General features: G+C 44.2%; 1 protein-coding gene and 1 long non-coding RNA gene across 15 annotated transcripts in view; one reads left to right on the plus strand and one right to left on the minus strand.

The window, feature by feature from the left end:
• Positions 1–14,795, plus strand: part of BAHCC1 (BAH domain and coiled-coil containing 1) — a 160,237-nt gene that overhangs the window by 60,862 nt on the left and 84,580 nt on the right. For 9 of the 13 annotated variants that reach the window (XR_003704530.2, XM_028714269.2, XM_028714317.2 and 6 more), the window contains exons 1-2: positions 496–716; positions 5,144–5,556. Coding sequence is in view for 12 of the 13 variants with exons in the window: in XM_028714269.2 (XP_028570102.2) it covers positions 5,391–5,556 (166 nt within the window). In the remaining variant the exon portion in view is untranslated. Of the gene's footprint in view, positions 1–495; positions 717–5,143; positions 5,557–6,679; positions 7,089–14,795 lie in introns of those variants that run through there. The other 4 variants (XM_077924065.1, XM_028714279.2, XM_028714288.2 and 1 more) reach the window with 2 other exon arrangements.
• On the minus strand, positions 834–5,202 carry LOC114588819 (uncharacterized). Of its 2 annotated transcripts, none has more exons than XR_003704531.2 (2): positions 5,076–5,202; positions 834–2,894 (listed from the first exon to the last, which is right to left on the minus strand). It is a non-coding gene; the product is annotated as an uncharacterized LOC114588819 (long non-coding RNA). The 2 variants fall into 2 exon arrangements; XR_003704532.2 differs by having other exon boundaries at positions 4,857–5,150.

The raw sequence follows: 14,795 nt of genomic DNA on the forward strand, positions 1-14,795 counted from the left end.
CGCAACGCACTGATCGGTGAAAAGGCGACTTCGTGGCGATGACTGGGCTCTGCCGCTGCAAGACACACACACGCACTGGCCAGCCTAGCTAAGCGAAAGAAACAACAACAAGGCACCCCCCCTCCAGAAACTCCTCACCACCCAGCTGGCGTGCGTGTGTGGGCTGGAGCCGCTCTCTCTGGCAGGGCTCTTCCCCTCCCCATTCCGCAGAGCTTTCTTCCTTCCCCCTCCCTCTCCCGCGCTTGCTACGTATCCCCCCATTCAGCAAAGCGGAGGCTAAGCTGCGCGAGGGGAGCTGCGCAACTGGAGGGACTTGAATTAGGCGCCATTGGGTTGAGTAGTAACCCTGCTGCTCTCTGATTGGCAGCTCCCTGGCCCCGCGCCAGCCTATGGGGAAGCCTGTTTACGCAGGGAGAGTGGCACGAGCTTATTACCGTAGAGGGCCGGGCGTCCAATCAGCGAGCGTGCTCACCCTGAGTGAGTGGCACGAGCTTATTAGTATGCAGGGAGAGTTGCTTGCAGGACTGAGCTGCGAGGTTGGGGAAGCTGGAGCCCGCGACAGGGTCTTTTTTTTCCTTTCTGCAAGGAGCAGCAGCCAGTGCATTTACAGTGCAACAGTCAGCACAGTGCAAATACCAGTAGGAATACAACAAAGTCCCAGTCACTGATTTAATTGTATTGCGTTCCCTGTGTGCAAAGGAACACCCCTCCCTCCAGTAAGTAATTGAAATTTATTTAGTATATATATATATATATTTGAAAAGTGCATTATTTGGTTTTTTTATTAAAAATATATATTATTTTTATTATTATCGAGCACACCCTCACGGTGGTCAGGTCTGAATTAATTTATTTTTTACATTTTTTTTGCAAAATATTGCTAGCAGAAATTATTTTGAGCTTATTTTTCATTTTAAAGGCAATTCAGACACCTGGTATTCGCTGTGTGTAACATTGATATCCATCCACTGACTAAATTGTATCAATTCCTTAACTAAATTGAATATAATTTAACGACATCCTTGGGGGAAGGAGATGCGTATTGTTTCACGAAAAGAAAGCCTGCGAAATACGTGCATGAAGGTTTATTTTATTTCTCAGTGGTTCAGCTGTGCCTTAGAAATGTTGTACCGAGCTCCGGGCAGTACTAACAAAACCCACGATTGTTCGCATATTTCTTACTGAAATTCTAGTTGTTGAATTGTGTGGGGGGTGGGGGTGTTTTTTTTTCTCCTAACGGAGACGTGAATGGGGGCTTTGCAAGACAAACAAACGCAGGCATTGTAGTATTTTTGGGGGGAGGGAGAAGGAATGCATGCAAATGTGTAGCCTCCGTTGTTTAAAAATTAAATCACAATAAAAATTAAATCACAATGCAGGCGAGAGTTAGGGTTTTCTGCTCGACGCTAAGTGCTGTCTGCGACCGAAAGTGTTTCATGCATATTCGGCTATTCCGAACTGCAAAGGGGAAAAAAATTAAAATACTTGGAACAGATGCATTCTAATTTATTTATGCCCCTGTCTGTGTTTCTGCGCATGTATGTCGATTTTACGTAGGAAGTAAGGCTTTTAAGTTTTGCAGTGGCGAGGAAAATGCCGTCGTGGTGTTGTGAGGAAATGTTTCATTAAGATTGGAGGTAAAGGCCTTTCTTCGTTTGTTTTTGGTTCAGCTTCGAAGGTTGAACCAGGTTGCGTTTTTGCACGGGAGAGGCAAACGTCTTGCAAGGGAGCAGCTGGGAGAGGCGCTTTGTCTCTCGCTCTCCGATCTCTCCCCGCGTCCGCCCCTCTCTCGGTCCTTCCTTCTCGGATCCCTTTAGTGGATCCCTTTAGTGATAGCTTTATTTTTAAGGGGGGGGGCGGCTCTGGCCGGAAAGCTACATGCACAGCAATTTCAGTCTGGCATCCTTTAAATCTCTCTCTCTAGATTCAAACACGCACACATGCGATTTGGCAAATAACAAGATTTGGAAAAATGTATAATATTGCATAAAATGCACCGTGGGGTGGCGGGGAGGCGTCGGTGGAGGCACTTTTGGGGCCGATCTCTCCGATTTCTTCGCTGGCCGATGATGCCTAGCGGAAGCTTTCTAGGTTCCCGGCACCGGAAGATCCTTTTGCTCGCGGCCGCTCGAGAGGCCTCTTCGCTGGGCTATAGAAACAGCAAGCACCGCCGAGGCTGGTGGTCCTCTCCCTTCTCCCTGCCAGGCCCGAGATCGGTGCGCCGAAGCGTTTGAAAACTCGCCGGATTTCCCAGTCCCCCGGATTTCCCAGTCCCGCGCGCAAAACCGTGGATACTCGGTAGATTTGACAACACAGTATAAAACTGGATTATTACATTTTCCCCACTCCATTTCTTTCTCTGCCCCCCCATATATATATATATATATTTATCTATATATATTGGGGGGAGGGGGCGTAACTGACTGGAACCGAACCGTGCAAATTTGCAACATCCTTTTGTTCCCTTTGCAACGTCTGAATCCTCCGATTCATTCCGAACCTCCTCGCTCCCGCAAGCGTTTTGTTCTTCTAAAGAATCGCCTTAGTAGTTTTGACTATGCGGAAAGCAAGCGCTCCGGATCGAAGCCTCCCGCGAGATCCTCTTATTTTTGTTTTGTTTACCGCGAATGGATCCTAAGGCCCTCCTTGTTCTACAGATAAGCCCCCGCGGAAGAGGCCGCTGGGGGAAGCCTGGTTTCCTCCTTCCCCTTCGGCTCTCACTACGACCAGGATGGACGCGATCTTGCAGCAAGTCCTCTCTGCGGTACGGGGTGGTGAGAAAGCCTTGCTGGAGCACTCAGACCGAAACTTTGCATCGGCCTGCAATCGCGTTTTTCCAGTCAGCTGCTTTATTTCAGTCTTGCACCTCAGATTTTCTTACTGTTTTCCTTCTCCTAGAGAGAAAAGGGGGCGGGAGGGAGAGAAAAGAGAGGAGAAATCCTACACAAGACGTTTCCATTCACGTTGATGTATCGAACCCCAAAGTTGCTGAAGCTGCTAATTTAGCTTTTGTCTTCCAGGCTTCAATTCTTCTCTCCCTCTCCCCCCACCCCCCCATTTCCCCCCTTTCCTGACTCTTTGAAGTGGGTCCCTCATATATAATCCGCTGGTTTCTACATGATTTTTGTTGATTGCTGAAAGGGAAAAACTGCTCCCCCCCTCATTGTAGAAGACAGAAATCCTTTATAATTCCTTTTAATTGCAAAGCAGAAAAATCTTAGTTGAGGGCAGAGAGATGATCCATTCAGGGAAACAGAGAAAAACCCTGCCCTTTTGTATTTAGTAATTTCATTTATTTACAATGCAAAAGCTGCCCATATATTTATATTTTTAGCGTGTGTGTGTGATATATATAAAGCTTATCAGCTGTGCAAATATGTAGTCACTTAATACATTATGTTTTCAGTTGTAGATTAAATCAAACACCAAATAGTCCGCCACTGTTAAAGAGCTGCAAGCGTTGAATCCAGCAATTAAAAACTGTATTGAGTAAATGGGAAGCATCTCACAGTGCAATCCTCTGCCTGTTTACTTAGAAGTACATCCTATTGTGTTCAATGGTGCTTACTGCCAGGTAAACGTGCACAGGACTGCAGCCTGTATGTGGCTTTGTTGTGATTGAGGCACACTACTGTGTGTGTGAATTCTAAGATTTACAATTATGCATTTTCAATAAACTGTAGTCTTTACCTTTTTTCACACACACCCTTTTGGGTTTGGAGGTGATATGAATCCTTCAGACATTATTGAGTCCCAGAAATATTAGGTGTGTACAGTAGTCTTAATTGTCTGGACATGGGGGTGGGCAGAAGGGATCTAAATAATTTGGGTGTGTGTCTCTACCTCCCATAGCAGATGCAGTAGGGTAGTCCCCCCCCCCCATTCATATATCACATTTTTACAGGGGAGTTGCAAATATTTGTAGTTAGAAGTCAGCAAAAAATATTCCAATGCAACACAACCTTGCTTGGTAAATCTGAGGGGGGGCGAGGTGGGTTCTTTTATTCTCCTTTTTCCCTTCCTCTTGGCTTAATGTTACACATTGGTCATAAGCCAAAAAAACCCCTTACGTGTAAATGGATTGAATGGATAGGAAGGACTTTACATAACTGTTTTGTCTAGGAATACAGTTGTAGGATTTAAACCTCTGTCCTTGGAGGAAGAATGCAAGGCTTTGCCACTAAGGTGTCTTGTGCAGTGAAATATTTGTTCCTGGGCTTGAGTCGTGGAAGGGCACCAAGCTCTTTTTCTCTGGGCTGATCTCCTTTTTCTCTATAGTTTGCTGAAGGGGGCTTTCTTTTTGGATCCCATCAGGCCAACTCTTGCCCATAATCAAAGCCCGTGTACTGGGGAGGGGAGAAATCTCTTTTTCTCTTCAAAATACCCTCACCCCACCCAAAATAACTTGAAAGGCAATTGATCGAAGCTCAATAAATCAGGTTGGGAACCCCCCCCCCCTTTCCACTGTGATGAAAATAACGACGCATTCGTCTGGTTTGGTTTGCCCATGGAAGAGAGCAGGACAGAGGACCCAAATATTATTGACCAGCTCCGGAGAGAATCCCTTAGCAACTCAAAGGGGGTGGGTGGGAAAGGGTAATAATCCAGTGATTTAAACTCGACATACAACTACAGCAGGCAAATAAAAACTTGGCCATTCGGGAAAAAGATGCATAATTCCATCTTCGTTCCCAGCCCCCGCTCTCGGTTCCTGGGCGCCCTGGTTTTGTTTTTTGGGGGGGGGGGGTTCTTTTCTTTTTTCCCAACACCTTCCTCTTCGTTTCTCTGCCGGGGGAGCCGCGCAACGCGCAAAGGGGCCGAGCTAGCAGCGCCGAATCGACCGGGGGGGGTCTTACCTCTCCAAAATAAATTTTAAAAAGGGCTTGCTGTTCTCTGCGATAAATCCGACGCTCGCTTCGGTAATCGATAAGGATGGCTTGCTTAATTGTGTTGGGAAGCCTCCTATTATTTATTTTTAAAATAATACTACTAAAAATCACCAGTAGCCTTTTGCTGCTATGGCGGGGAAGCCTTGGGTTCCGTGCGCTCTCGGATCGTCCCCGTTCCCCGCTCACCTCCTCCAGTTCCCGGCTGCTTTCTCACGCTTTTCTCCGCTCTGTCCCTCCCCTTCTGTTTTCTGCAGAGAATGAGGCTGGATCCCCGGGGCCAAGAGAAGCGGAGGAGCCGCGGAGGGCTGCCGCCAGCCTCGTGGTGAGAGCGGGGAGCCCTCGGTCCCCGGCGCCTGGTGCGCTGCGCGCTGCCCGTTTCCTTCCGCGGAGGGGGACCCTCCTGCCCGCTTGCCCGCCCGTCGGTGCCGCTCGCTCGCTCGCTCTGCTGGCCTCCCTTCCCTGCTGGGGCTTCGGCGGCGGCGGCAGCAGCGCGGCCCCGGGATGGATGGCCGCGAGTTCGCGCCGCCGCCTCACCTCCTGGCCGAGAGGGGCCACCGCAACAGCTCCAGCCGCCTGGCTTCCTCCGGGCACAACTCGGTGCAGCACGCGGGGCACTTCCAGCCCGGGAAATACTTCCCCTCGCCCATCTCCATGGCTACGCACACAGGTCAGTGGGGGCACCGGGGTGAGGAGAGGGGAGCAGAGGAGGATCGGGCCTGGGAAGGAGGGAGGGAGGGAGGGAGAAAGAGGGGGAAGGGCCCGGTCACTTTTCTTCCTGGCTGCAAAAGGGTCGCGATCGCCAAAGGATGGGCGCGCAATTGTGCAAAGATTATATATTTACTGTTAAAAAAATATAAATTGCGTCTTGATCTTGAGGCCGATCGATCCTTGCTCCGGTTGCATCCGTGCAGAAAGATCTCAACAGCTTACTTAAGAGGAGCTCCCCCCCCCAAAAAAAATAGAGTTGAGGGGAGAGAGATGTTGCAATTAATAGACTCGCCACTGTGGACCGGCTGCTCTTTGCAAATGCCCTTTCCGCTAACGTATTTTGTTTCTTGTTTTGGTTTTATTAAGCATTAATAATTTCAAAATTTTTAATTAAAAAAAAAACCTCTTGGAAAGAGGGGGCGCGGGGACAAACAAAAGCCCTCAGCTGGCCATTGATTGCATGGAGGGCCGGGGCAGAGATTCCATCGCATGCAGAAGCCGAGGCAGGCATGTTAGAAAGGGGAAATCATCATAATTCAAGAGGATTCGGAGGGTGGGAGGAAGGGAAGAACGGAGGCACGGTTTTCCTTTTTTTTTTTTTTTTTGCAACATCTTTTATATGGTAGAATGGGGGGTTCTCAAAAGTGAGGGGGAGACGGCCCTTTTGCCCTTGGCTAATAATTCATAATGATGGGGGCGCACGTGCAGCTCGGTTTAGTGGATGTGGAAGAGGAGGAAGCTGTATATTTTCTATCAAATCTGGATGTACCAGGCTGATAACAAGCCAAATGCGTCCCGTCCTCGCTCTCTAGCTCTCTCTCTCCCCCCCCCCGCCCCCGCCCCTGGCAACCCACATATTCCTTACCGTGGAGTCTTCCTTTTTTCAAAAAAGAAAAATTTAGTCATGGGGGAGAAGTGGTTAAAATAAGGGCCTTTCCACCCCCTACCCCACCCCCTTAGTAGCTGGAACTGAAGGGAAATAAATCCCACAGAAGAGAAGAGGGGGTGGTGTATGGGGGGGGGAACCCTTTTTCTGCATTAACATCCTTAAGAAATTCTATTGCCTGAACAAAAAGGCTGTTATTTGCCAGGGAAGGGTGAGCACCCAGGAGCCGGCTATGCTCTTTCAGATTAGGGGTAGCTGTATGTGCAGGGTTAGCATTAATAGAGCGGGTGGTGTAAGACTAGAAAATCCTGTTTCTATATAAAGCCCTGAAGTGTCAGGGTGAGAATGGGTTTGCAGTGCATGTGTTAGCTTTAACAAGTGCTTGTGGTATCCTGCTAAAGACACAAAGTTTGGCAAGAAAAATCAGAAGTGGGGGGGTTGTATGTGCCAGGAGATTGTCTGTGGCATCAATTAGTTGTTTGGGAGAAGGGAATGTACCAAATAGAATCTATCGGGGCTAGCTAGCTGGATGTCAGGACACACAAAATTTAAACATCCACTGTATGCTAAACGACCCAACTCCAAAATTCAGAATCTCGTTGGAGGTAAGAACTATACCGTCTTGGAAGTCTTCATTAACATCCTTGTATACGATGAGGAGAAGGGATTTAAACTCAGGAGGCTTGGATGCAAAAATTCCCAGGATTGGAATTTTCCCCGAGGAAGGAATAAGAAAATGCTGAGTAAGGGAATATGACTTTGTATATTTTGCCTTTTGTTTCTGGGTATTTGTAGTCTTTTTGTTTGCGAAGGGTTTGATTTAGCTGTACTGGATTTATTTTTGGAAATGACATTGCTCTTATCAGGGATAGATGGTTTGGAGTTAAAAAACATTTCGTTTTCACTGTGAATGTTTGAATTTGTTTTCAGTGTAACCTAACCAGACTCTATATTTAACCCAAAGTCGATAAATGAATTTCTGTCCTCAAAGTTTTTGTCATATGGTTGATTTTCAAATGCTGTGGCAGCCTCTGAATATGTAGTGAGCACCTTCATTTTGTGTATGTTGCATATTGGCTATATATTTATGGTAGTGGGGATTTAATCTTAGATTTACAAAACCACACACAGCCAATTAAGTTTTGTTTACAAGTTACTTTAAACATCGGAGCAAAAAAGAAAAAAGATGTTGCAGTTTTTATTTTTCTCTAAACTCAGCAGTCACAGCCATTGTTGTTAGCTTGATGAACTGTGAATGCTAATAAAATTATATCTGCTTTAATGGGATTACAATTAGTACATGGATTAAAAAAGATGGCATGAGGTAAAATTATCTACTGGGAGTGCAACTCAACGTTTATTTATTTATTTGTTTAAAAATACATACCCAAATTCAGAGTTCTTAATGGACTTTTAGCACGATCTGATTTAAAAAGTGCTAACAAATGTTATGTGTAACACAAGTTACTTGCGCTTTATTTGAAATAATTGAATCGTAGATTTGCAGGGTTTTCTCTAGGCTTTAGATTTTATCCCTTTTCTTTAAATAAAATAGAAGATGCTCATTGGAGTGAAGTCGTCTTCTTTTTTTTAACCTGTTAGGTTCAAACAACACCAGGAAAGAATTTTAAAATGCAAACCCAGGCAAATTGGATGAGGAGTATGATTGGTGTCAATCATTGTGCTTTTCTTCCATAGTCTGGATTCAATACCCCTTGTCCTTCTTCCAAGCCATATGAAACCCTTCTGTTGATCTCTTTTATTTTTCTATTCTATTGTGGGTTTTTTTTTTCTAAAAAATGAGAATTTTGATTAAGCTCATAATTAGAAATATGGGGAAGGAATTCTGTTCCTACAGCCTCTTTTCCTTTTGAATGTGTGCTTTTAATGTTTTTTGTTAGGTGCATTTCCCCCCTTCCCTTTTCTTTTTTTACGTTCAAGAAGCAAACTGTCAATTCCCATAGAATAAATTATTGATGGAATCTTGACACTGATGCACAATTATAATACAGGGAAAGGCCTCTCCAAAACCAGAGGTCACAATATGTGAATATACAGGCTCGGCTGTGCTGAATCTTTGCCAGGTGCTTTTCATTATTATTATTGTTGTTGCTGTTGTTGTTTGTTGTTGCTGTTATTAAGTCTATAAAGGACGGTAAAGTCTGCCTAAGGTTTCTTTTTCCTTTTACACTTGGAACAAGCAACACACTTATCTCCTTGTATCATTCAACAGAGGTAGGCAAAAGACCCTCCTGCTTATATATAGTATAGTTAGTTTAATACTTAGGGCCTCACTCGCTCAAAAGAAATAGGTTGGGAGGGGCTGGTTCCGTCCGTAAGCTGCGTTTCGGGCACCCACAACTCTTTGGGCAACTAAAGCAGAAACAAAAACCGAGCACAGAATTCCAAAAGGCCGGATGCAAAGCAAATCCACTGGGAGAAGACTGGAACGCAAAGTGCTCTTGCAAGAGTGTGCTTAATTTTTATGTCCACTCGGACGAAATTCCACAAGGCATGCATTCACCGTTCAAGCATATATTCCAACACTCCCTTCTCTCTGGATTTCTTTCCCCATGGAGATCTGGTGTACCCTCCCTATTCCTTTCCTCAAACAGTTTCTCTCTCTCTCTCTCTCTCTCTCTCTCTCTCTCTCTCTCTCTCTTTCTCTTTGAAACAACAACAACCTGGCCAACGAGACCTTGGATTTTTTTTTTTTAAAGCTAGCTTTTAGCGTTTAGCAAATTGTTTTTCTTAAAGCAGAGTGCTGATAGTTTTATAATCCTGCTGTAGAAATTTTATGGTAAAGCGCTGTTATAGTAACCTTGTCACAAAAGGTGCAATTAAAATGTTTTGTCTCATTATTTTTCTCACAGCATTAGATTTGTGTGTTTGCGCGCGTGTCTCTTAATGCAGATGGTCCAAAGTCAAAGCTGTGAAAAAAAATATTATTATTTTTTTTTAAAAAAAAAGGAAGGAAGGAAAGAAAAGGATATTAGCAGCATTATTCATCATTACTCCTGCCTGGAGCTGTTTGGATTTTCACATTGCAGCTGACTCTTATTTGGTATTCAAACGAGAGTCCTACCAAGAGGGCTGGTGGAAGGAAGGGAGACCCAAATGCTATCCGTATCCCCCATATCTGAGGAAGGTAGCTGCACGCCATTCAATTCCCCCTTAAAGGTTGGATGGAAATACTTGCCTGAAATAGCTTGTGCAGGTACATGAGATTAAAAAGAACCAATTGTAAGTAATTGACAGGAAAAAGAAAGCACGATAGCTGCCAGGAACGGGCTTATGCTTCCAGCGAGCATAGCAAAGGATCTCAAAACAGACATTTCTTATGAATGAAAACGGTCGCAGCGGTCCTAGGCTGGAAATTTCCTTGGGAGTAATAGGGTGGGGGGTTTGGTTTTTTTTTGTAGATGTAGGTACCGTTAAATCCAGTGATAGGAAGAAAGACAATAAATTCCTGGGGAGGGAGACTCCGTTGCAGGATTCACCCCACCCTACAGTTTCCTCATCTGGCATGCTTCCCCTACCTGCCCCTCTTTTAAAGAAAATACATTTTAGTAAATACCTCATTAACTATCTAACACCAGTGGATGTTTCTGCAACACAGTTCCTAGCATTAAATAGGTGCTAAAGGAGTTACTGTTCAAAGGCATGTTCTAAAGACTCTAACCATCTTTACTTATAAATGACAAGAAGCATGAGACATCAAAGGCAAGGCAGAGATAACAGCAAGGAACTGCCAGCGCTGATCTTTTGCACGGGAACTGCAAGGCGCACATGGTTACACAAGGTGGTTACGGTTGTACACGGGAGAGGGAGAGGGAGAGAGCGCACAAAAATTAAAGTTCAAATTTGAAATGTACATTATCCCACTGGGAATTGCTTTGCCATCATGTCTAATTATTCATATAAGAGGTAGATTTCCCCCCCTACAGGAGCAACTAGGCGCGCTGTGTGTGTGTGTGTGTGTGTGTGTGTGTGTGTGTGTGACTATGATGCTAATTTAGAGGCAAGGCAATATTTCCACGTGCAGAACAAGTTTCCCAGTACAAAATTTACACCACTGCTTCGAAATGGGCCTTATCCTCGGAGCAGAAGAGGCTGTTCAGCATATGGGAGTCCAAATGCAAAGAAGGTTGTTTTAAATAACAGGCAGAAGCCTAAAAATATCCCTTCAGAAATATATATATATATATGAGAGAAAGAAAAATGCCAAACCCTAGAACAGAAAGATCTAAAAATATTCAGGGCTTTGGCAAGGCTCATGAAGTTAAATAAATTATACAAGAGCCATTCATGGGAGAGACTACTTTCTCTTACAGGAACATTGTTCAAGCTAATAAAAATTATAATTTACTAGCCACCAAGCTTTTCATGAGTCTAAATTTAATTGGTCAGGCTTCTGGAGTCCATCATTTCCTGCTGGATTAGTAGATTTGTATTGGAGTTTTTGACATAGCAGAGAACGAAAAAAGACAGAATCATGAAATGGCATATTTCTGGGCGAGCGCACAAAGCGGGTGGAGTGGGGGGGGGGTGCTGCATTGCTTCCTCCTCCCTCCATCCTGCCCTACACCCAGCAAACTCCCTCTTTTATTCCTCCCTACCCCATTGCATCTTGAGTAGCTTGGAAAGGTGGGAGGAGACTTCAGGGTTTTTTTGGGGGGGGGGTTGTGCATAGATGCAGGGGGTATTAGGGACGCGAGAACGCAATTTAGATCTTCAGAGCCCTTTGAAACACAGCACAGTTATTTTAATTTGATAAATGATCGGGCACCTTTAAGAGTGTGTTTGAACAATCAAGATACACTTCAGCAAGTTGATAGGATGTATGCTGTCAACTTGCATATGCCATTAGCGTAGACTGCGCGCATAAATAATGTGAGAGCACAGCTCCTCTCCCTACCCTTCAATTCTCCATGCGCTACCCACTTACAAAAGAGCCCTTTACCCATTAAACCAGGGGTCTTCAGAGCCAAAAAATCCCAATATTTCTGGCTCCCCTCTCTTCCTCCTCCTTAAGGACAGACTGTTCTAGCTGAGTGCCTTTAAAACAGGAACATATTAAGAATAATGAATGTACCAATCCACTTCAACCAGGGTGTGTGTGTGTGTAGAGGAGACAGACAGACAGAGAGACCCTGTTAGCTGTGAAAACTGCTTTCTTATCATCTCAGCTTTTTTTTTTTTTACCTTGTAGCACAATTCTCCTTTTCACTGTTTTGCCTGTGGTATGTAAAACTGTGGGGTTGGGGGGGGTGGAGTGTGGTATATGTGTAAATGCGTAGGGGGAGCTGGCATTTAAAATATGGCATGTAATAATTAATTAGACCCAACTAATTAACACCAATCATTCCCAATAAATAATAAAATAAAACCATCAGTTAGCTTTGACTTATGGGCGAACATCAGAAAAGGCTTTTGTGATAATTCATAGGCTGCTTGGTGTGTGTGTGTGTGTGTGTGTGTGTGTGTGTGTGTGTATCAGTGAAACTAACATGAGAGGGTGCAGAAATCCACCTGCCTTCTTCGGTCAGTTGTAAGCCAGCTGTATTTCAACTTCAGGGTTAAATCCACTGGCCTGCCCATCTATCTATGTTTGTAGGTTAGGATTGTGCAAACTTGAGTCTCGCAGACCAAAGCGAAAAACTTGTAAGGCTCTTCTTGTAAGGCTCTTCTTGTCAGCCTGTTTTGGAGTGCCATCTTCCTCGCTGTATCTCTCTCTCCTGCAAGTCAAACTTAGAACGATTCTTATTTTGAACAGAAAGCTCCAAACCACATGGCGAAAATCCATTTTGGCCTTGTTCACTGCTTCGTAGGCTCAGTGACAATCTAAAAATCTATGGGATGGGGTGGCCACACAAATACATGAAGCATCATCGGTATTAGAAGTACGGCATGTGGACTCCTGAAATGTAATTCTTAATTTTCCTTTCTGTGTGCACGTGTGTGTGTGTGTGTGTATGTGTGTGTGTGTGTGTGTCCTTTCTGTTCCTCTATTTGTATATCATTGAAATATGAATGCAAGTACTTAACCCATTTCTCACCAGCGATTGAATCTCTATAATCAAAAAGGAGAGGTGACGTTAACTGGAGATTCACAAAACACAGTTGTGTTCTTTTAGAGTGGCCATTGTTCTAAATATCTTGAAAACATAACATAACTGAAGAAGTAAGTAGGCAACTCTAAATGGTTCAGAGGATTCTTATTTCCCTAATTTACCAAAAAAAGGGGGGAGGGAAACCTTGTAAAGTGTAGCCGTAATAATTTGTGGTTTATTGATCTGTGTAATTTCTAAGAAAATATCCATTAATGTTGGTGTGCTCTGACCACTTTGCCGCAGAATACATTCAGGGGATTCAAAATATATATATACACTTGAATGTTGAGACTCTGGGCTGAATATCTGAGAATCTACTCAGAAAAATAGTGGAGATATAGTGGATAAGATATAGATAAATATCAAAATCCCACAAAACCTTTCTTTTGCATGCTATAGTTTTCAGAGTTTTCAGATTATATCTGAAACTGAAGGCTTGTTCCAAATGTATGTGCTATAACCTTAAACATGCTCCGAATATTACGCTTCCTGCATATAGTACTCCTGAGAACTTTATTACCAATAGATCATGTTTCCTGGTGTGTGTGTTTTTTTAACATCCAAAATCCGCAAAAATAGCAAACAAGGTACTTTTATACTTCCAAACCTACAGGGCCAAGTCTTGATCATTCTCCTAAAACTGTTGAAATAGCTGAAAAGTCTAATTAGAGTGTTGTAATTAATAACATATAATGGTAGTAAAGCCTTTGAGCAATTAAAATTCTCTCAAGTGACCAGAAGGGCTATTACGGCAGGCTCACAATCGCCTTGTAGCTATAAGGATATCATAAAGGGAAAATCCTTGAGGGTGGTGAATTTTAGACAGGGGCAAATTAATAAAATTTCCTCTGGGTTCCCCCTGGTACTCTTACCAGTGGTGCCTGCCCCTTTAGGTTTACGCTAGAATGTCATTTCAGTGCTCTGGATGAATACATAAAATAAGAGATGCCACGATAGGCATTTGGGAGTGATGTGTCCTGCAAACTTATTATTGTACAAGGGGCCTGAATTGGTTTTCTCCCCCTTGGATATCTTAATAGCGCAATACAGTAGAAATTTCCATTTTCTAAAACCTTGGTTAGCTGAAGCTCGTGACTACCAAAACTCACCGCGGGTCTTCCATGTTAACACAACCCCCACATGCAAATGGCACACCCATTTATTCGTACAATTTGGATGTCCTTCAGGCCATGCAGATGAGTGAGAAGCTACCGTATAGAATACAGCGTGTGCCTGTTCCGTATATATGCAGCAGTGTTGTTTTTTTCCATGTTCAGCATTCTACGCTAAATAATACTTTCGGACGGTGCAGCAAATTGCTTTGCTGGGAAGGGGGTTTGCATAAGGAACAGTGGGAGTTCTGTGCAGGCAATCTCTTGAGTGTAAGCAAATGGCTGGATGAGAAGGAGATAGTGTCAGCTCTCTTTGGGCTAAGTCTTCCTGGCAAATTGTTTATTTCTTTTGCCTATCAGATGGTTGCATTCAGTGCCAAAGTTGCAATTGTCTCTCCTTCCTTCCCTACAGCTGTCTCAATGGATTAAATTCCAAACTGGGATCAGAAGCTGTTTTAAAAGGGAGGGGGAGGCATTACTGGGAAATTGATGGGGCCTAAACAGGTGGGGTTGTGTACTATTTAAGAGAGAGAGAGAGAGAGAGAGTTGTTGCTTTTGATTTTCTAAGACCTTGAAAAGCAGCGGAGAGAGTCCAAGTCACCCAAGGTTGATGGTAGGATCCCTTGATCTCTCTCTCTCTCTCACACACACACACACACACTAATATGTAGCTGTGTCTCCAACGCAGATCCGTTGAGCACGGCAAATAAATAAAAGTAGCCCTGGGTGGGAGTGAATGGATCAAGCGGCGAGCTATCTTGAAACCTTCTGTAAAATACTTTTTAAAGATTTCATCTTGGTGATTAGCGAAGCATGGGTCGAGAACACGCACGTACCCCCCCACCTTCATCCAGCCAGTTGCAGCGTGAGATGATAACCCATCATCTTTTATGGAGCAAGCTGGAAGATTTCCCCAAGTTTCATTTAGCTATTTATCATCCTGGCAGGCAGGCGCTCTCCCCCTCCACCCCATGCACATACTAGTCCTTCTCTTGCTCCTATCTCTCTGCAACACCTCCCCCCCCCCCCCCAACACACAAAAATATGCCTCTGCAGACTCACTAGAAAATGAATTGTGTATTCTTTT

This window comes from Podarcis muralis, chromosome 2 (assembly GCF_964188315.1).
Source record: "Podarcis muralis chromosome 2, rPodMur119.hap1.1, whole genome shotgun sequence".
Classification (NCBI taxonomy): domain Eukaryota; kingdom Metazoa; phylum Chordata; class Lepidosauria; order Squamata; family Lacertidae; genus Podarcis; species Podarcis muralis.